The sequence below is a fragment of the Castanea sativa genome, chromosome 1 (genome assembly GCF_040712315.1).
Source record: "Castanea sativa cultivar Marrone di Chiusa Pesio chromosome 1, ASM4071231v1".
Classification (NCBI taxonomy): Eukaryota; Viridiplantae; Streptophyta; class Magnoliopsida; order Fagales; family Fagaceae; genus Castanea; species Castanea sativa.
Window position 1 is genome coordinate 17,679,245 of NC_134013.1, and position 26,519 is coordinate 17,705,763.

The following is a 26,519-nucleotide window of genomic DNA, read 5'->3' on the forward strand; positions in this document are numbered from 1 at the left end:
TTCTATTTTTGAATATTAATTAATTGTGTTATCAATTGAGAGTAATCATTTTTCTATATAAAAAAAAAACTAAGTTAACACAATAAATGTTAAGAAGTCTTTAAAACTTATTTTTATTGTTTCATTAAAATTTTTTGTTTGACAATTCGGTAGTTGGGGGTGGATTTTTTTTTTTGTTTCACTAAAGTTTTTTTATTTGTTCATTTCACTACGTTTTTTGGTTGTCAACCAGTTAAATTACAAAGTTTTTGATAATTATTTTATTAAAATAAAAAAGTAAAAGATAAACACCATAAATGTTTTGAAAATGTACATTATATAAAGAAGTTTTCATAAACAAGTCTAATTAAATTATTTTTCTTAAAAAAAAAGGTCTAATTAAATTATGACACAAAAAATTTTGGGACTAAAACGACGTGTAGCCTAAAGAAAGCACTTTACGAGAGTATGTTTCGGAAACACTGTTCAACTTGAACACTTCTATTTCAGTACTTTTTTTCCCAAACAAACACACAGTCAACTTGTTCAGGAATCAGGGCAGACTCACTCACGTGTGCGACTTGTAATGGTCCCACGTTACAAATAAAAGTACTCGTGTTCCTAAATTATTGGACCGTGTATGCACGCGCCGCGTGGGATTCAATCTTGAAACTCAAACAGGTTACTCACACGAATATCACTTATGTTATAACAGTACACGACCAAACCCAAAGTACTGTTTATAAAGAAAAAAAAAAAACATGAAATCTTCTCAGTCCTGCACTTCGGATTTCTCAAAGCACAAGAAACAGAGAAATTTGTTGTTTATTTTTTTATTATAAAAATAAAGATTTCCCAGAAATATTTTTTTTTTGGGGGTAAAAATTCACTGAAAGTGTTTTTTAGTGTGTACTCTCTAGTTCTACTCAACCACTCTGTGAAAATAATAGTTTTTAAATTCTTAGGGGCCCATTAAAAAATTCCCATTCAATATAGGAAAAGAAAGAATTTTTTTGCACTATTTAGATAATCAAAGGCCTTTTCCCAATCCAAAGAGACTACTTTCAACATGCTTTGCTTGGAGCAGCAGAATCAGACCCAGGATCTTCTTCCTCTCAAGCGGAGCTTCAGTGATATGAATGAATCTGATCATGATCTTTCTGTCCAAGAATCACCCTCTTCTTCAAGTCCCAAGTGCATGAAGCCCAGAGGGTTTGTTTCTGCTTTTTTTCTTTTTCTTGTTTTTGAATCTTGATGATGATGATGATGATCAATTTGTGTGTTTTGAGACTTTAATAATGTGTGAATATGTATGTGTATTTTTTGGGTTGTGTAGGTACCAATTGCAAGTGTTTGAAGTTGCAAAGAAGAGGAACACCATAGCAGTGTTGGAGACAGGTGCTGGCAAGACTCTGGTAGCCGTTATGCTTATCAAAGCCATTGGTGAAGCTATCAAGTCTAATGGCCATAAAAAGTTGATTGTTTTCTTGGCTCCCACCGTCCATCTTGTTAATCAGGCATGGTTTTTTTTTTAATAAAAATTTATTTCCTTTTTGGTACTCTTTTGAATTCTTTCTGTCCTTTAATGAAGTATTTCTCTTCAATTGTTGAATGAAAAGAATGAATTTTAGTGCTAATAAAGTATACTTGTGAATCTACATGTAATGTGGCTAGTTGATTTATTCACATACTGAAACAAATGGGTTTTCTGTCTGCAGCAATTTGAGTTTATAAAAAACCATACAAATATGGAAGTGGGGCAGTACTACGGAGTCATGGGAGTTGATAATTGGGGCTTAGAGACCTGGGAAAGGGAAGTTAATAAGAATGATGTAAGGTTGATTCTTAAATAGCTCCAAGTATATTAATGATTATCTGTATACTGAATTATTTCTTTATGTTTTTATTTGGGCAGTTCTAATTTCTACTTCTTAATGGCATGTTACTGTTAAAATCTCAGTTTGAGCTTCCTCTGTTTTAATTGTTGCTTTAATTTTCTTTCTTTATGCACTTTTATTTGCTCTGGCTTTTAGCGTTAGTAAGTTAGTTACTATTTCGTGTATATATATAAAAAAAGAGTTAGTTACTATTTCCTATATTGCTTGTTTAGTCATTATTCATCACACACCAGTAAGTTGATTGTCTCTGAGAACTCCAAATTGGTGCTAGTTTAACAATATATTTATGTAGTCAAAGTTAAAAAAAAAAAAAAAATCAATCTTCCCTACTAATTATTACATGGAAATAATTTTCCTAAAATCCTAGGTTTAAATTTCTATTCACAAGTTACCTTTGCTAGTATTATGTTAATGCAAATTCTTTATGTTATCTTGTAGGTACTAGTAATGACACCCCAGATATTTTTGGATGTCTTAAGAAAGGCATTCTTGAGTCCAGAAGTAGTATGCTTAATGATAATTGATGAATGTCATCGTGCTACTGGTAACCATCCATATACAAAAATAATGAAGGTGAATATCTATTATTTTCCATTTTTGTTGTTGCACACCATCTTAAGCTGATTTTTCATTCTTATTTTTATGAACATCTCAATAATTGTGTTGTTTTGGTGAAGGAATTTTATCACAATTCTAATAACAAGCCAAAGATTTTTGGAATGACGGCATCCCCTGTAGTTAGAAAAGGTAAGATATTGTATACTGCTATGTCATTGGCTACGATAGGTTGGTCCTTTTTTTTTTTTTTTTTTGCCTTTAAATGATGTACTTTGTACTGTACATGTCTAGATGTGCTTCATGTGTACAGTTCAGTGCCATTAGTACTTAAATGTTAAGTTTCATTAAATTTTCTCTCTGGGGAGTTAAGGTTAAGGCTGATTAGAACTGGAAAGCTAATTAGCTTAACATAAGTTTTTCTGCATAGAGTTTGAAGTTTCTTTGTATGGATTGTTTGGCTGCCATTGAATGATTAGCGTATTTTAAGCCTTTTCCAGTTAGTCTGTTGTGGTCTAATTATTTTGCTTTTTCTTATCTTTATGCTTGTGTTTAAGAAATGCTATACAAGGCCCATTGCTAAATGTTTATTATCAAGTGTCTAGTTATCAGATCTGTCGTTATATTAAAAATCATTTTTGCATACTTTTACTTACAAATGTGTGTAGCAGGTGTCTCATCCATCGTGGACTGTGAGGGTCAAATTTCAGAACTAGAAAATATCTTGGATTCCCAGGTATTTTACAATTTTAATAGTGATGATTCTGCACTTATCATGGATTAAACTCAAGTATTGATCCTTTCTGGGTTAGATTTATACTGTTGGAGACAGGGAAGAGATTGAAGTGTATGTGCCCTCTGCAAAAGAAACTTGTAGATTTTATGACCAAGCACTGTTTCCCAGTTTGGATTTAAAGGGGAAAATAGAGGCCTTGTGTTCCAAGGTATTTCTGGGCCATTTAATACACATATTCATACATATACATACCCATCCCATCCATGCTTATATTTTTATTTTTAAACAGTAAACTTGTCAGGATACTAATAAAAGCTTACCTGCATTGACAGTTTGATGCGTCCTTGTTAGAGTTGCAAGGGTCGTTGCAAAGTAATTACAAGGATACGGATGATAAATTTAATATGCTGCGAAAGCGTTTGTCTAATGATCAGGCAAAGGTTTTGTATTGTCTGGACGACCTTGGACTCATGTGTGCTTATGAGGTATGCTAGGACTCTATATTTAGAATAAAGAGTAGAGGAGAGTTGTGTCTTAAAAGGAAAGATACATACATACATACATATGTTATCTTTATTACACCCTTGTCCTTGGGTTCCCTCCAACTGTATGACATTCAAGCAGCTCTTGTTGCAGACCTCATAGCCTTAGTAAAGGATAACTATTGTTTATGATCATACCTTTGGTTCTAATTTCATTCTTTCTATATGATGTTACATATTCACCAAAAAAAATGTTATTATTTATTCTTTTCTATATGAATACAGTCAAAGGGTCACTAAAGCTTTCGATGGTTTCATGGTCATACCTTTCTCTTCTAATTTAATTTTTCTGTATTATGTTATTTGGTTTGTAGGCTGTGAAAGTCTGTCTAGAGAATGTTCCAATCAGCAATGCAGAGTGTGAAGTTTATAGAGAAAGTTACTTTCTGTGTAAACGTTTTCTTGAGGAAGTCTTGTGTATAATTGGGGAATCTTTCCCACATGGTATGCTGCTTGGAATATTTCTTCTTTATTCTTATCCTGGTTTAAGCAGTATCATAACGTTTATTTTTTTTTATTTTTTTTTGCACCTTTGTACTGCAAACTGATTTTGTTTCTTTGTTGTGTACCTATGGTTGTGATACATCATGTCCAAGGCATTTGCACTACTGTCAAAATTTCTGATTTTGTTACTCTGTATGTTAATACCCAGTCACAAATGTACTTTTCTTCCCATCTTCCCTCACCCATAAGTTGTAACAATTTAATTCGTATTACAATGTGGCGTAAATCAACAATTTTCTGACAAGATTGTATTTTCTATTTGTTGGGGCAAAAGTGGGAAATGAATTACTGAACCTATTTTTACTTGGTGCAATTTAGTTGTTAGTTGTTAGTTGTTAGTTGTTAGTGGTATATCCTGTTAGTTGTTAGTTGTTATGGTATCTCATTATTTTGGGGTTTATTTTTTCGCTCAATGCACCTTTTATATGGCCATATGCTAATATATTTCAAATTAAAATCTGTTATGTTATGTTTCTGGTTTAAATATGATATTTCTTATTGATAATATCTTTTTTGTCTCTTTCAGGTTATGAAAATCTTCTGGATTTAGGGTCTGGTTATTTAAAAGCAGTAGATTTGGGCTATGTATCTCCTAAACTACATGAACTTCTTCAACTTTTCCAATCATTTGGGTAATTTAACTACACCAGTTAATTTTTGTTTATAATGTTATGTGGTTGATATGCCATCATATTTTGTGGTTGCAGAGGAGCTGAGCAAGTACTGTGTCTCATTTTTGTTGAGAGAATTGTTACAGCTAAGGTAATTGAGAGATTCATGAAGAAAGTTACCTATTTATCGCATTTCACGGTTTCATATTTGACTGGAAGTAACACATCAGTGGACTCGCTGCCGCCAAAAAAGCAAAAGGAAACATTGGAGTCATTTCGCTCTGGCAAGGTGTCTAATCTTTTACATATAGAATTTGAATTATTAGAAGTTCTGTTATTTGAAACCCCAATTCTAAATTAGCAAACCCTTCTATGTAGGTCAATTTATTATTTGCTACTGATGTAGTTGAGGAGGGAATTCATGTGCCAAACTGCTCTTGTGTGATACGTTTTGACCTCCCCAAGACAGTCCGTAGTTATGTCCAATCTCGGGGACGAGCTCGACAGGATAACTCTCAATTTGTCATGATGTTGGAGAGGTGAGGACTCCTCTTTGTTGTTAGCCTTTACATAGTTTCTGTTTCTTGAAATTCAGAAGATTTTTTTTTTTTTGTTGCTATTTTTAATCTCAAATATATTGTTGCTCTAACTATGCATATATCTAAAGGGGAAACACAAAACAAAGGGATCAACTGTTTGACATAATTAGGAGTGAGCGTTCAATGACAGATACAGCCATGAATAGAGACCCTGATGCACACATTCTGAAGGCATGTACTACTGAGGAAGTAAATGCATATCATGTGGAAGCAACTGGGGCCTCGGTTACTGCAGATTCTAGTGTCAACCTCATTCATCGATATTGTGAAAAACTTCCTGGTGACAAGTATGGATATGTCTTCCTTGTAAATTGATTAGTTATACTTAATATAATTTCCAATTTTATTTTATGATTCTATTCATTAAATCCAGTTATCTCTTATTCAGTCATAATTTGTTACTGTTTTAATTAGGTACTTTGTCCCAAAGCCAAAATTTCATATTTCACTTATCGAAGGGTCTTATGAGTGTAAAATGACATTACCCCCTAATGCGGCTTTTCAATCCATAGTTGGTCCCTCAAGTAGGAATTCTCATTTAGCAAAACAGCTTGTTTGCTTGGAAGCATGTAAGAAGTTGCATCAAATGGGTGCTTTGGATGATCATCTTCTCCCATCTATCAAAGAGCTTCCAGAGAAAAATCTCATTGCAAAAAGCAAAGAATCAGCTTCGGGTGCAGGTATGTATATGTGACCAATTGATTTTTGGTTGTTAGATATGTAGTGTTCACAAAATGGTTCTGTAGTCCCTATTTAAGGTTAATTGGGGTAGTAGATATATTGAAAGACATGCATTTCTATTTGAATTTGACCCAATCTAGAATATGTTGGAACAATAAAGCAAGCCTTGGTAAACTACTCGTTTACAAGTCAATTGTCAACTTGTGATGTTATTTTTATAAAAAATTACTTGTTGATAAATTCTTTGTTCTCTTATTTTGCCTTTGTATGTGCAAAAAAAAAAAAAAGATTTAGCAATGTTGATACTTTTCATGAGAGAATACTTTTGATCCTGAAGCAACATGTTAAAAATATACATCGGTCTGATGCTTTGGATGACTTCATGGTTTATTTTTGAGTTACTTTTGAATTCAACTGCAGAAAAATATACATTAGGTGTCTGAGTTTATATGTTGTGCATTTTGTTTTTGTATCATATCTGGCATGTGCCAAGGCATTTTATTTTTCTCCTTTTATTTTCCTTATACCTATTATTTTGGTGTTCGAAGGCACAACAAAGAGGAAGGAGTTACATGGGACTACTTGCATTCGCGCGCTGGGAACTTGGGGAGAAAAAGTTGATGGAGCCATTTTTCAGGCCTATAAATTTGAATTTTTATGTAATATCCCTGGAGAGCTTTATTCTGGATTTGTTCTTTTGCTTGAGACAAAGCTCGATGATGATGTGGGAAATATTGAATTGGAGCTTTACTTGGTCTCAAAGAAGGTTAAGTCTTCTGTATCTTTTTGCGGGCAAGTGCATTTGGATGCAGAACAGGTGCACACATCAGCTTGTTAATTAATTTATCATTCTTGTTCTTTTTTGGGAATATTTCTTCTAATTCCATGCTGTCCATTATTCCTTATCAGATGACAAAAGCAAAGTGCTTTCAAGAATTTTTCTTTAATGGTTTGTTTGGGAGACTGTTTTTTGGATCTAAATCAGCTGGAACATGCAGAGAATTTTTACTTAAGAATGAAACTAGATCACTATGGAGCCCATCAAACATGTATTTGCTTCTACCTCTCGAAACATTGAACACTTCAAGTCCTGAGCCTTGCCAAATAAATTGGATAGGCATCAATTCTTGCATTTCTGCGGTAGAAATCATGAAAAAAAGATCTTTGTTGGGTGCTGAACATTGTAATGGTGAGAAAGGAAATTTATCACCTTATAAGAATGGTTCATGCAGCACTAATGTTATCCACTTTGCTTATAGTATGGCTGACACAAACAATCTCAAAGATATGGTAGTTTTGGCAATTCACACTGGAAAAATCTACTCTGTTGTTGAGGTTGTGAATAATACTTCTGCTGAGAGTCCTTTTGATGGAAACACTGATAGTGCCTCATCAAAATATATGACATTTTCAGAGTACTTCAACAAAAAGTAGGTGATTTCTTATCCTGAATGATGTTTTGTACTTATTGTGTATTTTCTTCTTTGGATTCCTCTATATAGTTCCATAGATAACGCCTGTCCTGATCAGGTATGGGATAACGCTGATGTATCCAGGACAGCCTTTGTTGCGGTTAAAGCAAAGTCATAACCCACACAACCTTCTTGTAAACTTCGATGAGGAAGGTTTGTTAATTTGAATGCTTGAGCTTTGTTGCAACATATGTAGTGCACATTTCTGTTTATAGGTATTCAGGTCTTTTTTTCCTGTCCTTTTGGCAAATTTATATGCTAGTTATGCTTTCATAATATTTAGCCTTTGTGAAGAAAGATGATTTTATTTCATTTTTCCAACTTTGATAATCTAATTGAAACAATTTAGCTGAACAATGCATATTGTCACCCTAATCATCCATTATCAACACCCCTCAACTAAGTCATGGCTTTCAGCTTTGTCTACTACTACTATGATTCCCAGTTCTCATAGGGTAGACTAGATGGGAGAGAATTGGGGTTGGGGTAGGGAAGAGTTTTTAGTTGGATAAGATAGTTACAGACGGAGTATATGGAGATCTCTCTATGTGGTACACCATGTTCAATTGGAAAAGGAAGCGAAAAGAGAGTCAGGTTAGGCATTGCTAAACACTTCTCTCAAGTTTAATTTAAGGATCTTGATAATTGACCGGCATGTTTTATAAAACAGGTTGCAGTCAACTATTAGTTCCCTATTTCTATAGTGTAATAGAATCCGGCTTAGAAGCATGCCCAGTAAGGAGGGGGAAAAGGGAAATTTCATGAGCATGTGTCGGCATACAAAAATTGCACACATTTTATCGTCTTAGATGAGGGTTTTCCCCTACCGGTTGGGTGTATTACACAAGTTGTTATTGTACAATTATTAGATGGATGTCTGTTTCTAGTTCTTTTAATAAAGTTCTTGAATCTGATTTAGTAATGCTGTGGAACTTTGTGTATATATCTAATATTTTCTTCTGATTAAGCAGGCACTACTGGTAAGACATTGGAAGCAGGTGTGCTTGTCAAAAAGGCACAAATGCATGTTCATATGCCTCCTGAGCTTTTAATCAGGCTTGATGTTTCCAGAGGAGTTTTAAGATCATTTTATTTATTACCATCTGTGATGCATCGGCTGGAATCCCTTATGTTAGCCAGCCAGCTTAGAGAAGAGATTTGTTGTTCTAGCAACTTTCGTATTTCAAGCGCTTTGGTCTGTCCTATTAGTTGGTTATTCTCTTGATTTGTCTATGTTCTTTTGAATCATACAGTTATGATTATACTAATCAAGATCTTTTGTGAATAGATTCTAGAAGCTCTTACAACGCTAAGATGTTCTGAGAATTTTTCAATGGAGCGTTTGGAATTGCTTGGTGATTCGGTTCTAAAGTATGCAGTGGGTTGTCACCTCTTTCTTAAATATCCTAAGAAGCATGAAGGGCAATTAACTGATATACGTGTACGGGTTATTTGTAATGCAACCCTACATAAATTGGGAACAGATCTCAAATTACAGGTATTTAAACATATATCTCCTTTCTATGGCTATCATCTCTTTAAGTGGCTTTATTAGGCACATCATGGTGCATATGAATTAAAACTTCATGATCTCTCTTTAATAACAGTATGCATAGTATCAATTTTTATATAGTTGTATCAGAAAATTGATGAACTATACCTTTTCTTTTCCACTTGTGCTGACTCAGTGGTTTTCTTTGCTTGGCGTGGACTCCAAGCAAGCCTAGGTGCTGATTTCTAGGTTTCCTATCTTTTGTTTTCTTGTTTTTTTTTTATTTATTCTTGCTGCATCGTTCTGGCTTGTCCTGCATTATATGCTGGTCCTCCTTCTTATGCTCTCCCCCATCTCCCCCCATCCAAACACAAAAGGGACACAAGAATTTACATGGTTCAACAAACTGTCTACATCCACGGAAAGGGAGGTGAAATCTACTATACTCAAGGAAGGTTACAACGCTCAACCTCTCAATCGCTCACTCTTGAGAGATTGGTCTATTCTCTTTTTGATAATGTAGGGACCTTCTTGAAGAAGAGCCCTTTGGACTTGATTGTAGCTAGTAAAACCTAAGGGCAATTGATCCCACCCACCAGAGTCAATTTCCTGGTCCAGGGGCATTCACTCTTGATGGGCTAAGAAGTTTATGCTCATGCCCAGGAGCAAGAATTCTCTGTTTTCTATCAGCCACACAACTTGCGTTGGACACATAGGTATCTTTTCAACCCCAAAGGAACTATTAGGCTACTCTAAGAAGAAAACCTTTCAATGTTCTTCTGAAAGTCTTCTTCTCTCTCTATTAGGGACCAAAACCTCCAAACCTTTACAACACTACTTATATATAAGAGTCCAACTTCACTTCCTTGATGGACTAAGTTTACAACATTTCTTCTCTGATAGGGATTTTAATTACTTCCTTGATGAGGAAGAGACTTTCCTTCCATATAAAGAAGATCCAAAAATAAAAAATCCAAAAAAGAATATTTTGTTAAATTAGAAATTTGAGATAATTTCTAACATTGTCCCTCCATGTCCACATTAAACATAATGATAAAGAAGTTGGTTTCCTTTGCCAACATTAGAGCAATATGTGCATGGATTGAGTCATTATCCATCTAACACAAAACATCATGGATTCAGTCATTATGGCATCTTGATGTTGTCGTTCAATCTACAAATGATCCGTATTCTCACCACTCCTCTTACACAACACAACAACATTGATTTACAATGATTATCACTTGCTTGATAGGATTATGTACGGTGAGAAATTTCCCTTTTCAGTCCATATATAGAAAGCTATTCTTGTTGGAGCCTTCTACTTTCTGATAGCCTTCCAGTTCCAGGGAAATCCAAGCTGGGGGTGCTTCTCATTAGGGGTGTACATGGTTTGGTGTGGCCAATTTTGGAACAGATTTTCCGAGCTGCACCATGTGGATCAGTTTTCTTAAACTTCAAACCGCTACCAAACGGTAGGGATCAAAATTCTGACTACATTGGCAGCCATTTCTATTGGTGCTGTAGTCGGATGCCAACTACTGGCAAGAAAAAGAGGGGGAAAAGTTCTATACTGTTTCAAAAGCTCCAAAAAATGCATAACCATCAGAGTGAGAGTAACCCAAAAATTACAAGGAGTTCTCCCACAACAATAAAAAAAATTTAACCCACAGCAAATAAAAAACCCACTGCATTTAGAATCTCAGATTCAAGATATGAAAAATTTTACCTTTTAGAGCAACTGCAACCCATTTTCTTTTTCTGTGTTCTTGATTGATCAAAGCTAATCTTTTTGATTGTAGTCTGGAAGCTTTGCTCTTTGAGTTTGGCTGTGGGGTGATGACCAGAGTTTGAGGAAGGTAGAGATGGCAACCAGAGTTGGGGAAGATCTGAGTTGTTGAGGAAAGAGGGGGGGGCAATTGGATGAGGAAGAAAAATCTCGGGGGTGGGGTTTGTAGGGTAACTGAAGGGTTTTTATTTTTTATATTTTTATTTTTATAGAGCAACTGCTATATATATGTGGCAGTGCAGTCAGCTTGGCCCCAATCAGTTTCATCGGTTCCGGTCGGAACCTGCACAACCCTACTTCTCATTACTTCATGTTATGAGTAAGCAAAAATCCACCATTACTCTTAAGTGTCCAACACACTTTGTCTTCTATCCCATCCTTAATCTGAGCTAAATACAATACATCAAACAAGGCATTTACAGACTACAGCTTTCTCAATCATGCACCTACCTGCCTCACAAAACTGGGTTCCTTGCACTACTCCACCCTTAATCTCCATGTAGTAGCTCACCTTGTCAAGTACATGGAATCTCTATCATTGAACACAGCCTCCAATGCGTTTTAGTGGGTTCTAGGGTTGAATTGGTGCCAAGGGTAAAAGAAAACAATGGAAAATGAAAAAAGACTTTGCAGATGGCTCCAAAAAAATTGGGAAAAACACCACAAATATCAGGAGATTCTGGCAAGTCAGATGGTGTGTTCTTCGGATTCTGGTGACCTTGTCGGTGCTGACGTTAGCACACCCCTATCATTGGAATATAGCCTCCAACGTGCTTTAGTAAGGAGTAGAGTTGGATCAGGACACTTTGATACCAAGTTGAGTTGTAAATTTGGATTCAGGATTCAGGATTCAGGATTCAGCTACAATACAATATGGGCACATTGAAATGGCATCCTGGATAAAATAGTTTGTTTCCAATAAGTCAATATGAACATGTAATACTCAGCAGCATGTTGGTATATAAATTTCTTTCTTTGACTGATTAATAAAACTCAGGCACCGGAACTGGATTAATGATCACTGGTATTTTGTTATGTACATAAGAAAAATGAAATTAATGTTTTGTGAACATGCCACAATATATGAACATAGGTTATTTCTGTTTTTTTAAATTTTGTTACACGCTGCTTTGCAATTCCTGCCTGCACTCATTTAGGAGACCGTAATTTGGGTACAATTGTAACTTTTAACAGGCTTTAGTACGTTAATGAGTCTATGAGTTCATTGAGTTATGATGCTTTGCATTTTTCCTTTGACAGGGATATATACGTGACAGTGCATTTGATCCTCGTCGTTGGGTTGCTCCAGGACAGCGTTCCATACGGCCTGTTCCTTGTAAATGCGGGGTGGATACTCCAGAAGTGCCGTTGGATGCAAAATTCCATACTGAAGACCCAAAAGTTATGATTGGAAGTAGCTGTGATAAAGGTCATAGATGGATGAGTTCAAAAACCATAGCTGATTGTGTTGAAGCCCTCATAGGAGCATACTATGTGGGTGGTGGAATAATTGCTGCACTCCATCTGATGAAGTGGCTTGGAATTGATGCTGAACTTGATCCCTCATTAGTTGTTGAAGCAATTACTACTGCTTCTCTACGCTCCTATGTCCCAAAAGATAATGAGATTGCAACCCTAGAGTCAAAGCTTGGTTATGAATTTTCTGTTAAGGGTCTTTTACAAGAGGCCATAACACATGCATCCCAGCAAGAACTGGGAGTTGGCTATTGTTACCAGGTATCAATGGACATTCTCAGCAGACTTGAATCACTTGATTGAATTTTTCTCTTTCTGCCCCCTCACCCCCTCTTCCTTTTCCTAAAATATCCTTTTTAAATGTCTGTTGAAGAAGTCTTTGTAAATTTTGAAAATGGCAAGAAATTGAACACACAATAAGCAAGAGCTCTATATAATCTCTCTTCTAAACTTCTTGAATTTTTTGACAGAGGCTTGAATATCTTGGTGACTCGGTGTTGGACCTGCTTATTACGTGGCATCTCTATCAGTGCTACACAGATATTGATCCAGGCGAGTTGACTGACTTGCGTTCGGCTTCAGTAAATAATGAAAATTTCGCTCAAGCTGCTGTAAGACAAAACCTTCACCAGCATCTTCAACACTGCTCAGGGTTACTTCTAAGTCAGCTAACAGAATATGTGAAGTCTATTTCTGAATCTCATACTGATGGATCACTCCAACGCCCAAAAGGTCCTAAGGTTAGTTTTTATGCTCATTTCCTTTTCTTTCTTCCTGATGTTGTGTATTTTGACAGTTGCCATTTATATCCATGATTCTTAGTCAATGTTTCTTAAATATTTGCAGTTGGTGTAAGTCATTTGGTTGTTGAGTTCTACATTGACTTGCTTCTTTGTGGTTTGATTGCCATTATTTTTCTGTTTATGATTAGTTTGTTTGTATGACCATCTTCTTTTTGTTACAGGCTCTTGGAGATATGGTGGAAAGTATTGCAGGGGCAATACTACTTGACACCAAGCTTAATCTTAATGAAGTTTGGAGAATATATAAGCCATTGTTGTCTCCAATTGTGACCCCTGATAAGCTTGAACTGCATCCATTTCGAAAACTGAATGAATTATGTGCATCTCTTGGGTATTTTATAAAAGAAAAATTTATAAAGAAGGGAGATATGGTGCATGCTGAGCTTAGTTTACAACTGAAAGACGTCCTTTTGATTGGAGAGGGATATGAGGGGGGGAAAAAAATTGCAAGAGGAGAAGCAGCTTGTCGTTTATTAAAGGAACTTGAGGTTTGTTGGTGCTTCTCTAAATATCTGCTTCGTCTTGTTTCATAAACTTTACTATGCAGATCACCATTTTAATTAAAGATTATTGGGCAGTTCAATTTTTTCTTAGAAATGTTAAGATTTTATTTAATATAAAGTTCTAGGGTTACTTTATTAGCTATCTGTCTTTTTCTAGTATTTTGCATGTACAATCTCATTGTTGTCATAAATCACCCAATGTTTTTTTGCGTGGGAACAATTTCAAATGTATAAAATGGACATAGCATTGGAAACTTTTTTTTAATTAAAAAAATTATTATTTATATTCATTCTCGCCTTTCTGATTTCTTATTTAAGAAATAAAAGTAACCCCAAAAAAAAAAACTTCTGAAACCTGTGCAAATAATGGTCACCTTAAAATTCTTCCGCTCTCCAAATTAATTGTGATGATGATTTAAATGTTGTCTTAGGTGTCCTTTTTCCCCCCCATACCCCCTTTTGGCAGTTATTTAAGCAAGAATTACTTTAGAAGTAGATAGACAATCAGAATGAAAATTGAACTATTTACGAATGGTTATGGAATGGAACTTAATGCCCTAAAAATAATTAATTTGGTGATAGAATTTATATTTTGAATGATATCATGAGTTCGGACTGAAAAAGACATGCACAAGTTTAGTTTCTTGTAAAGTTAGCCTAATGCTTCATTCGTAATGAATGAGGCTCAGTGTTAAGCGGTTTGGTCACAAGTAGATTTTGCTGATGTGCTTCACATCTCAGAACCTGTCAACTTTTTTCATTACTCATCATAGCTAATGTAATACTTTTAAATGCAACAGAAAAGAGGAATTTTATTCTCCCGAAATGCTTCCAAAAAGAGAAAACTGGATGCTGACCATATTGACGGTTCAACTGCTTCATACATGGAAATTGATGTATGTGATCAATTAACTGATGAAAATCTTTCAGAGCTAGCAATCAATAAAAAGCGAAAATCAACCGAAGATCAAGTGCCTCCTGAGTCGACTAGTTTTTCTTCTCCAACCAATGATTGTTCTAACAAAGACCGCAGTCCCAACAGTGGCACCCCAGGTTTGCACCATCCATGCATTATTTTTCTCGTTTTGATACTGAGAGTGATGGATCCAAACAATGCCAGAGCATTATATATTTCAGATAGTCAATGTGTGTGGCATTCAGCTTTTGCATTTTGATATTTTCTTCTTATTACACTTTCCTTCTATACCCTATCCTTTTTCTAAAAAACTGATGACTACTTACTGTCCGTATATGATTGTGTATATGATTGTGTTTAGAATTGTTCGCACAGCTGCTTTTGCTTTTCTGGAACTTGCACATATATTCATTTAATATTTTTATTTAAATTACTAAAATAGTTCATCAAATGACAATGGGTGCAAATTCAAACGTGTTGGCCATTTAACACTCAATGTTGTCCCACAATAACCACATCGATGTTTGGATGAATTAGGTTTATGATATATAAACAGTCACATTCTCTTTTATGTTTGATCAAAATAAAATTTCAGTGGATTTATAATCTGGTGAAAGAATTAAATGAGCTTTATATATTTATATGGTGACAAAGGGATCCTCACCCGAAAGAGAGTCTAATCCGCCAAGTTGGCTTTACCACGTGCTGGATAAGCTCATAAAAATGCTATGAGTTGGACCCAGTGCAGTCAGTTGTAAGTAAACAGCTGCAAATTCTTGATAGAATATCTCTTCTGCTCCCTTTGGAAGAGAATCATGAATTTAATTATCAAGCTAAATGTAAGATGTGATCTCAATAAGAAAATTTAATTGCTGGATATGTCATGGTTGACTGTATTTTTTTTCAAACATTTCGGCATCTTATTATTATTCTCGTTGTGCACTTATGACTTCTTTTTTCTGTTTTTTTTTTTAATATATTTTTTAACGATACAATTGTTGATTTTGCTACTTGTAATCTTTCATACTTGAACTTATCCTTTATTATGACTTTCTAAATCCTTATATACATTAATAAAAAAAAAGATGATAAATTATATTAATTAGTACTACTATGCCTTTTTGTTTGTAGTTATTGCCACAATCAACACAAAGAAAGGAGGACCCCGGACCACTCTTTTCGAATTATGTAAGAAAGTGCAGTGGCCAATGCCTACATTCAATTCAACAGAAAATAAATCAAGGTCAGCCTTGTTTTCTGTATAATAATTTAATGCTTATATAAATGTGGATTTGCATTCATGGCTGCTAGAAAATTTGTTAATTCTTTTCAGTTTCTGACCTAATTGTTATCTTCTCCCTCAGATCTCCAATTGAATTTGGAGAAGGCTCTGAAATAAGAAATGGGTTTAACAGTTTTGTATCGAGGATAAGCTTGCACATTCCCAAATTCGGCAGTATGGAATGCACAGGAGATGCTAGAGCTGATAAGAAGAGTGCACTTGACTCCGCGGCGCTTGTCATGCTCTATGAGCTTGAACGACAGGGAAAACTTGTCATTGGTGGCTCCTAATTTGTGTCTATTGGTGTCAAGTAGTGGTTCTTTAACTTGAAAAAATGGGATGATGTTATGTTTTTTTGTATAGTAGACCACCCTATTCATCTTCCCTAAACCTATAGAGCACCTATAGAGCAATTAGGCAACAGACTAGTTTAGGTAATGTATCAAACATGAATCTAGCTTAGCTATGATGTCAATGTACTAAAGTCATGTACACTACTGCTAATTATTTGTATGAATACATACTCATAATGAAGCTATGCCTTTTACATTCTCTCTTTTCTAATTTTTTTTTTTTTTTGAGAAACCTCTCTTTTCTAATTAAAGGATTGTATAATTCTAAGTTCTAACCCAATGAATCCTTTGCCCATAATTTGGTAGAACTTAGGATTCCACTTTTACGAGATTGATGTTATTATGCTGCAACATTACAAGAGATTGTAGTTTGCTTTTATCATTAAATACTTGCATCAATTTTCATATGTTTGTTAACTATTTGATTCATTTAAAAGTTAAAATAATAATGAACATTATTTGTAAGTGACGGACTACAGTCTGATTGACATTAGCGGACATTGGGGATTCTCCTCTTTTCTTTAATTGTTAATGAGAACAAAGAAATACGAAATCCATAACTTTATGTGGTCAGGTAAAAGATTTTGAAAATAGAATTTCAAGGGTAAAAATGATAATGTTGGTAGTGTTTAACTCAACTCCAGAATCTCATCTAACTCATATTTCCATAAATCTCAGTCTCCAATTCTCAGTCAGAGCAACAATAATTTTGTATAGTCATCTTTTCTTTTCTTTTTTTCTTTTTTCTTTCCTTTTTGGTTGATAATTTGATGATCACAACAATGGAAGTAGAAGGTTTGAACATTAGACATCTTTGTTGAAAATATCAGAAAGTACCAGTTAAGTTACAAATCCTTTTAGAATTTTATATAATCATCTTTATCCATAATAATGTCATTAATCTGACAGCCAAAAGTAATAGCTATTAGGACTTAGGAGGAGAAGTTACTCAACCGAGAAGCAAAACAAAGTGACCAAGAAAAGATGCTGTAATTATCTGAAATCTATGGTGGTCAAGGACTACTCTTTGACATGCTGTAATTATCTGAAAACTGTGGTGGTCAAGGACTACTCTTTGACATGCTGTAATTATCTGAGAACTGTGGTGGTCAAGGATTACTCTTTGACATGTTACGGAGCCAGGTTTTCCGCACTGGATATATGTTTCCTCTCCACCCACCAATTGTGAGAGAGAGGAAACATACACCCGGAGCATGGTATAACTTCTCTATCAGGGATGAGGAAAAAATAAGAATGACATGTTCAAAGATTTTTTTTTTTTAAAGGAAAAAAAGGGTATTTTATTGCTTGGAATGATAGACTTAAAGCACTGTAAACACTAAAAAGGGTTATCATCTTTCATTTTTTGATGAATAGAAAAATTGGGTTATCATCTTTCATATGACTAAAGAGAAATGGCTTTTTAGTGTATTTATAAGCGGATAAGAGCATCTGAAATAAGGTTGCAAAATTGATTAAAAAGTCAATTTAGTAACCAATACCCCAAAAATGTGTTCTACAGCCAAGAAGGAAAACTTTAAAAAATTTGAGTATGAGCTACAAAAATGCTAGTCACTGTATCTCTAACAGCTCTGTAGCTTAAAACTCAAAACAATAACTAATTTTTTAATGTGTAGTGTTAAAAAAATAGTATTTTAATGCAGTGACGGTTGTAATTGTTATTTATTATGTTGAATATATTATTTTAATGTGTTGAATGTTAAAATAAAAATTTTGATGTTGGGTGTATTATAAAGCGGAGTGTAAAAATAAATAAAGTAGTGTTTTGAGTTGCTAAAAACTATATTTTTTAGCAACCTTACGGTGCTTTGATACCAGTTACACAGAGGAAAACTAAAGGGAAGATGAAGTTTTATTATTCGTTGCTTTCTTACAAAAGTGTGTGTGCCTATATCTAGTAAAGAGTGTTTTATAAGAAGACAAACTAAAAGATAAGAAGGAATTTCTAAGGACAATGTGTCCTTGCTTACAAAATGATCATCTATAAATGTTACAACCTCTAAACAAATGTCATTGTTGTAAAACAGATGCTAAAATACAAAAGAATAATAATAACGGTCATCTATTCTTTTTTTTACTATATACGATACTTCTATCTTCTGGCACTTGTATATTACAAGAGTTAGGCCACTAAAATCAATGCGTGATTATAAGTGTTGATAAACTTATGAGTAAATCATATTAGTCATTATCAATAAAAAAAGACTTTTGTTAATGGATATCCTTGTGCACTTGTTAAAGAGGCTTCAAAAGGGTCTTACCTGGATTAGGAAGTAATTAAAGCTAATAAACAAATGCCCTTTGAATTGAAAGTGACTTTAACTTTTTTTATAAAATGCCAATCAATTGTGTTATAGAATTTGCATAAGGGTGTCCTGGAATAAAATTGACAGTTGCCTTGGAATGTCATGTACCAATTTCAAGTTTGATATATATAATAAATACTAAATACTGGTTGATCTTTGAACTGTAAACATCCAATCATATCAGCAATTTGGCACCTAAAAATAAATGACTGCAACAATGTTACCAACACAAATTATTTCATAACAAATTTCACAACAGAATGAACACACTGCCCTCATAGATTCACCATTTTTTTCCCTATCAGTACCACTTGGGTGGGTGAAATTTGGCATTATAAATTTTTTGTGTCGCATAGCATTATTGGAATGACTTCCTTGATATCCTGAAAACGACGAGTGCTACAATAGACAACTATGTTGGCACTCAGTACTCCAGAAACGACGTCCAACCGTGTCATTTTGAAAAGAAAATAAATTTGTAGCCGTACGCACCACTTTCATGATCATTATTCTCAGGGTTTTGAAGCTCTCTCTATCACAAGTTGCTTCATGTTCTTGAACCTCAGTACATATCAAACGCCAACAGTGGAATCTGTTAAGATTCGTGCAAACATGAGACACGCATCAGTTATTGTACTTGGCTTTATACTTATATGGGTCACATTGATGTATTAGGATGCAGAAATATCAACTCAGTCATTTTGATTTTTGAAGCAAATCTGCCTCAATAATTTAAGAAAAATTGTCGTGTGACAGGCATATAATGCAGCCAGCCCCTCACAACATGTGTGGGACTATGTTGTTAAGTTGTATCCTGACTAAATCCACGCTTTGTGGGATACAGCTGAGATCTGATATCATCCTAAGAAATCCAGAGTGATGCCCCACCTAAATTTTCCCTGATATGCAAATCTAAAAGAATTGCCACTTGATACCTCTATTTTAAAAAAAAGTGGATAGTGGGGGGGATAGGTGTGATTTGAATTGCAGATGTAGGACACCACAAATGATGCTAATACCACTAAGCTATCACTTGAACCCCCGCTGATACCCTTCAAGAATAGATCAAGAATAGAACTTTGATTACAAGACCATCCAGTGCAAGATTACATTACATGTGGAGTTTGTTGAACAGTCGAAGCTAACACAGATTTGAAAACATCTCAACCATCTTAAATTCAAACCTGCTGTATCAAGGCACCACCCTTTGGATGCGTATGGGTTATGAACAAAACGATTATCTGCAACTATTTCAATCACTCATTTACTATTTAATACACTTGCCAAAAAAAAAAAACCTTAACCATCAAATACATCGTCAATGTACAAGGGATCTGAAATTCAAAGCTGCTGTGTAAAGGCACTGCCATTTGAATTGGTGTATACTATCAATCTGTAGGCTTTGAACAAAAAGACTATTTGTAAATATTTCACTCATTTACCATTCACTATGCTGGGTAAATGCAAATCATATATTCTTACGTGTTCTATAACATGGTAGAAACCATTACCATTCTTCTTGAGATCTCAAAGAAGCAAGGTTGAATGCATCTTGACCTGGAACTAATAGTTCAGCTAGGCCATTGAACTGCCACTGAATCAAAACTAAAATACGGGAAAGGGATTAGCCACTGAAAAGATGACATCATGCCCTGACCAACAGCTCGTACACGTTGCTGTTGTTGTCCCCACTGACACGCTTCAACACTTCAAAACTTTTTCGACTTCCTAAGAAATCAATCCGTTTAAAAACCACATAACCACATTCTGCTGTTTCTCTACTAGAGTACGCTGATCGCAGCCGGTCTGCATGCCTCGAATCAGTGTGAATTGCAGCCTCTATTTCGTGAACAGACATGTTCTCCTGCCAGAGAGCAAACATAAACATCAAGGTCCCTGGTAAATGAATCACATAAACTTCAAAAGTGATTAAACTAACAGCCCCCTTTAAGCTTCAAAAACATCCATCATAATTATACAAAAGGGGTTAATTATACACCACATACGTTTTCTGTTGAATTTTTTCTTGATGCAGTAACAGAACGTGTCAAAATGGTGATTAAAAACATGTCAAAAGGACAAAAGGTTTGTATTTCTTCGTATTAAAAAAAAATTTTAATTAATAATTAATATAGTCCCTTCCACCAGATTCTGTTTGGCAAACTTGGTTTTGCTTCCAACTTTTTGCTTTGCTTTTTGTCTTACCTTTAGCAAATAAATTATTAAAAACTACAGGATGCCAAACCCAATACCATATTGAAATTTGATAACCAAACCAACTATGAAAGATTTAACTTGAAATTCTTATGACAAAAAGAAAATTATTAAGTCATTGCTTATGCATAAGAAAATATATATAGACGGACACATGAAGGAAACTCTTCAAGACTTACCTGATAAAATGCATAGATATGATCTAACACTTGCAAACATGTAAAGCCATTATCGCTGAAAAACGTTCTTGAAGAAGGCCCCATCTCAGCAAATCGGTCAATGGGAAGCAGTATGGTAAGAAAGTGGTATTTAAATATCAATTCGGATTTCTCACTGCAAACAGGCCACAGAAAAATTAAATGCAGTGAGATTATAAACTCCTCATGGATAGAGAACACTGCTATAACCAGAAACACAGCATAACAAGCACACGTGTTATTCACAAAATTTGGATAATGATGCCATATGAACAGATCAGAGTTCACATATTCCATCACATCAGATCATCACAACATAAAAATTTGTTGAACCACTTTATATTTTACAGGAAGATGCACACACGTATAAACAAAGATGAAGTAACACAGTAGAGCGTAAAATCCATCCATCAAACTCATGCCTATCAGAAAAAGATGAAATCTACACATTAGCAGAGAGCGAGAGGGAGAACAAACACCTTTCTGTAAGTGGCCGGGTTAAGTTCGTAAATGAAGCTTCTGAATCCTTGCCATCCCCTTTTGCATCTAGGAACACAGATGAGGGATGTTCACTAGTACCATCAACACTGAAAGAGTCTGTGTAAATAGAAGCAGTTGAAGTTGGCTCGGATATTGACCAGCAGATTGAATCCAAAAGGCTGGTTGGGGTTATTGGATGTATTGGGGTTTGACAGGTCTGTAATAACAACAGAATTCACAATTAGATGACTTCACATCAACACTTGTAAATCCATTGATAGAGTATTCCATCTTAAGACAGATCAACAACCCCCCCCCCCCCCTCTTCCCCAACCACCAATTGCTTAAACAGACACTCAGAAAGGATACATTGAAGATTCACTACAAAGATTTCCAGCAGTTCTGCACTTGAGTGAAAGTAAAGAAATCATGCAAAGACCTTCCATTGGGATCTTGCACTTACTAAAAAAGACTCAGGATTTTTCATCTCAAAAATTACTAACTGTAAAAATTGTCAAACGGTCAGACATATTCAACTATCATAAACCACCCTTCATGTTTCTTCTAAATATTCATAAGTCAATACATCAGATAGCTAAGATAATCTAATTAAGTTTTACCAATCATTATTAAATTTCCTAGTATGCTCTTTCACCATTATGGGAGTGAACAAAGAGCAAAAAATAAATGGCAGGATAGTGCTAGCCAGATAGCTTCAGTATCACACAATAGTGCCTTTCGTCCGTCCACTTAAAAAATTTATTGCGGCAGAGTAAGTAAATTATATTTTCTATTGAGTGAAAACAAAGTAAATTGTATTTCTCTTGCCTCTAGAATGTATATGAATTATAATCCAGCTTAAACTAATATGTAGCTTTCTGAATTTAATAAAGCAAAGTATGGTGTCTTAACTCTTAACAACAGAGTCCTGGATGGGGCAAGAAAAAAAAGTTGAATATGATTACCTGCATACGACGATCACGGCGATTTCTAACCCCAATTTTAGCAGATTTCACAAGGTGTTGCCTTTCACTGAGGCTTGCTTTATTTCTACAACTCTGATCATCTTCAGGGACATTTTGCCCATTTGTTTCCTAGGAAATGTCAATAATAACAATATCAAACTTTGTGTGAGGGTGTGTGTGTGTGTGTGTGTATAAACTTTAGAGAGAAATGCAAGCATATGAGACAATACAAATTAAATGAATATTGGAATAAATAATGAAAGAATATCAACTTCACACTTTTAAAGAATGCCAAAGGCTTTTTGTCATGGAATAGGAATACAATGTGAACAAGAGCTGAGAATTCAGAAGGTTGAAATCCAAGCTATAGCTGATTGTCAATTTTGTTAGTTCAAATGTGTCAGTATCATGTTACCCACCATAGACTTCCTCTAACCACTCCAAATTCTCATTCATCCCGGCATATTCCTGAAATGAAAAATCCTCATGTACATCCGCATTTACAACTAGTTTTAATGTTTCATTCCATTATACTATTAATCTCATACTATAATTTGAAGACCCCTTGCCCCACCCATATTGATATAAGAAAAAAACAACCAAAGCGAGATTTGGTTGTTTTTACTCAACAGCATTCACCCCCTCTTACCCCCCTTTCTTTTCCTGCTAGCAAGATTTGAACATTAAACATAGTCCAACCTCACCCCACCCGTTGATCACCCTGAGGTTTGGGGCAGAAAAGAGAAAGACACTAAATCAAACATAATATTTCTGTATTTAATGTTCATTCGTACCAGTAAGTGCAAAAGAATAGAAATGGCATTTCATAATATTGAAAATAAAGAATCAATATTTACCTTCCCTGCAATGCCATTTTGAGAATCTTCAAGCATCATACCAACCTGCCTGGCCAAGTCAGCGGACATGTGAACAAGCCGTTGTACATATTTCTCCTTTACTGTTTTCAGAACCCACAGTGGCTGAGACACATCATATATCAGATGAATTTCTTTGAGATGAAAGTAATTACATAGAGCACTCTCTGATCTCTATCAGGTATATCAATATTTTCCACATTGCAGACAATGTCACCAATGGGACAAAGGTTAAAATACAAGAAGATGAAGACAGCCAAAATTTGGTACAGTGAGACATGCCTAACAATAAGAGAATCAGGAAATTTTATGACATAAATAATATCCATTCTCTGTAAAACTAGAGATATAAAATATTCATTCACATAAATATAAAATGCAATGCAACGGGGACTCACTGTGATGATGTTGCTTGCGTGGCCAAGATATCTTTGCACAGAAGTCCCTTCACAAACCACATGACTAGCACCAGAACCAATAAACCATTGTTCTACAAGTTTGGCTCCTTCTCTAGCAGCAGCCTCAACAACCTGCCAAAGATATCAATCATCTCAGGGAGTTTCTGAAGGTACCTGGAGAGATGCTGGCTTAATTGATGCAGGGTGTACCCACTTAATAATAGACAGATGATATGCAAGACCTTTAAACGCTAGCATCACAACAAGAGATACAACATATGTGCATCAAAATTTCAAAAGTACATACTTTTTTTAGATAAGTTATACATGCACCCAATGGATTTTGAATCCACAATCTCACTCTCCACGCACACTTTCAATAGTGCCATTTGACCTAGGGCTCATTGGTTCAAAAGAAAACACACTATATCCCACTAAATATTCAAGTTTACCTTATTACGCAGTTCAGCTGAAATGTCTGGATCGACATACAAGGAGTGACCAGAAAGGGTTGAGCTTGTACTTCTATTAAACTCTCTTCCAGAAAACCTTGATTTTTCAATCATGTCAAATTTCTTGGCTCCAAGAGTACCAACAGGCAGACAAGAATTTTCAGTGCCAGAAAACCCAGCAAGCCGATTCAACTCATCCAAGCGCATACCATTTTCTCCACAGTTCTTAACACTGTAGAGTGATTCACTCAACCTCACTGCAGCAGGCAAAACAAACCATATATGAAGTACTTAATAAGATCATATGTCAATTTCGTTCTATAGTTTTCTTAGTCTTATTATTACCATTCCTCTTGACACTATCCACAAACCACCCAAATGTGACAACAAAAAGACCATTTTTTGATCCATGCTTCAAAGCATGCTCAAACTTACGTCCACCAAAGCTGTAAAAAGCATTAAGGAGTTTGCACAAGCATTACATCAGGAAGGATATCACATGTACATGCTAGGATCAGGAAATGATGCAAAGCCATCCCAGTAGTAGAATTGAGTATTTGATATGCATCTAGTGTGTACAGATAAGATCATTCACGAACGATGCAATGAGATAAATTATGATAAAACTGAAGTTTTATTTTTATGCTTTTTAGAAAAATTCCATGTTAACCAACTAAAGAAGATTGGGAAATTTCATCTGGGTACATTTACTTGTTGCTTATCCATGTATACTAAACAAGACGAGAGAACAACATCAATGATTAAATCTTAATCCAATGTAATTGAGGTCAGCCACTTCATATAAGACAATTTAAACAATTTGAAAAACTAATAAAGGATATTTGAACCACCAAATGGGTACACTGAGGATGTAAATTAGCACTGTATTGGCCACCTAATCTCTCTGTCGCTTCCATCACTTGTTTCCTTGCTTCTGCCAAAACAAGAACCACAGACATTAGCTACCCAAATAATAACAATACTACTTCCTTAGTATGAACCCCCCAAAACAAAAAGTGATGAAGCAAGATTTTCACAGAGAAGTGAGTTAGGCATAATAGATTATATGTGAAAAACCATTAATAGAAATTTTTATGACCTCAATTAGTTGTTTTCCCTCTCAAAACCATTACTTTGTAACATTGATTTATTACATATAATTGATATGTACGGTCGCAATTATTTATAATGAAGGGAGAAGAAAAGATACAACAAAGAAAAACTTAGGTAGAGTTCCTTAGATGCTATACCATATGTTCCCTAATTGAAGTTAGTCATATGGTTATCTTTTCTAAGGACAATTAAATTCAACCATGTAGTTTGTTGGTCAATGCAACCCATGATTGAATTTAATTTGGGGAACCTAAGGTAGAGCTGTAACTAAGATATACCTGTGACATGACTTCTTGTACCTGAACGTGGTCAATGGCCAATTTGCTTCGATGATACTAACCAACTAAAAAAAGCAGAAAACCCCAATGCAAAACGCAACCAAAAAGATACAAACAAACAAAAAAGATACTATTTTTATTAACAGAAACAGAGAACACAGAATCAGCACCAACAAAAAAAAAAAAAAAGAATTACCAATTAGAGAAATCATAAAACACAAATGAAAATAAAAATTTGATACCTTTAGAGAGACCAGTGACACAGATAACAAGGCCAGCAAAGGGAGCGCCTGATCTAGCAGTGAAGGGCTCAGAGGCAAGAGAAGAAGAAGCAGGAGACATTGGCTCAAATGGGTGTAGACTTCTCATAGAAGACATTGGAGTTGACAAACCAATCAATAGCTTTGAACACCCTTTACTCTCTACCACCTCTACTTTACCACTACCACTACCACCACCACCACCACCACCACCACCCATTGCCACTGCTTAATAAAAACAACCCATTAAAGCAGAATGAAGAATTTGACTAAAGAATCAAAAAAAAAAAAAAAAGGAATGAGAATCTACAAAAGGAAGAAGCTGAAGACAAAGAGTGAATTTTAAGGATGTTGATGAAGTTATAATATAAAAAGGGTTAGAGAGAAAAAGAGAGAATTTTCTTGAAGGAAGTGCTTCTTCTATCTGACTTTGAGTATTGAGTTCTCGTACGAGAGGTTAACTTAGGAGTTTGCTTTTTCTGTTTTCACTTTAGTTTTTTTATTTTTTTTTTTTATTTTTTTTTGGAGTCATGAAAAAGAAAGAAAGTGAAATAAAACGGGAAAGTTGCACTTGCATTTTGCAGAGGCAGGGGGAACCAGTTGTTCAAAAAGCTGGTTTTAAAATTTTCTTTTACTCCCGTTAAGGGCTTGTATTTTGATGGAATTACAGAACGGCCATTGAGATGAGGTGGGCCCATTAGGGCCTTGTTCATTTCATGCTGCTTTAATTTGTGAGTTTTTAAGAGCCAAAAAAAATTGAGAGGTGTGT

General features: G+C 35.0%; 2 protein-coding genes across 3 annotated transcripts; one reads left to right on the plus strand and one right to left on the minus strand.

The window, feature by feature from the left end:
• Positions 1 to 778: 778 nt before the first annotated feature.
• On the plus strand, positions 779 to 16,387 carry LOC142615226 (endoribonuclease Dicer homolog 3a). The gene is made up of 25 exons (XM_075787944.1): positions 779 to 1,191; positions 1,316 to 1,496; positions 1,698 to 1,811; positions 2,316 to 2,450; positions 2,555 to 2,624; positions 3,104 to 3,168; positions 3,245 to 3,376; positions 3,501 to 3,653; positions 4,025 to 4,154; positions 4,741 to 4,846; positions 4,922 to 5,114; positions 5,204 to 5,364; positions 5,493 to 5,711; positions 5,839 to 6,104; positions 6,654 to 6,922; positions 7,015 to 7,535; positions 7,636 to 7,730; positions 8,549 to 8,772; positions 8,866 to 9,075; positions 12,119 to 12,595; positions 12,805 to 13,074; positions 13,299 to 13,625; positions 14,441 to 14,693; positions 15,688 to 15,799; positions 15,921 to 16,387. Exons 1-25 carry the CDS (start codon positions 1,049 to 1,051, stop codon positions 16,126 to 16,128), a joined length of 5,034 nt encoding a protein of 1,677 aa, XP_075644059.1. The 5' UTR covers positions 779 to 1,048; the 3' UTR covers positions 16,129 to 16,387.
• A 2,340-nt stretch (positions 16,388 to 18,727) lies between these two features.
• LOC142624851 (uncharacterized) lies at positions 18,728 to 26,272 on the minus strand. Of its 2 annotated transcripts, XR_012842372.1 has the most exons (11): positions 25,733 to 26,272; positions 24,941 to 25,033; positions 24,445 to 24,546; positions 24,100 to 24,356; positions 23,648 to 23,779; positions 23,232 to 23,354; positions 22,375 to 22,503; positions 21,409 to 21,626; positions 20,912 to 21,065; positions 20,030 to 20,382; positions 18,728 to 19,110 (listed from the first exon to the last, which is right to left on the minus strand). XR_012842372.1 is itself a non-coding variant. In XM_075798608.1 (10 exons), exons 1-10 carry the CDS (start codon positions 25,968 to 25,970, stop codon positions 20,164 to 20,166), a joined length of 1,665 nt encoding a protein of 554 aa, XP_075654723.1. In that variant the 5' UTR covers positions 25,971 to 26,272; the 3' UTR covers positions 19,739 to 20,163. The 2 variants fall into 2 exon arrangements, 1 of the variants encoding a protein (XP_075654723.1); XM_075798608.1 differs by lacking the exon at positions 18,728 to 19,110 and having other exon boundaries at positions 19,739 to 20,382.
• Between the last annotated feature and the right edge of the window lie 247 nt (positions 26,273 to 26,519).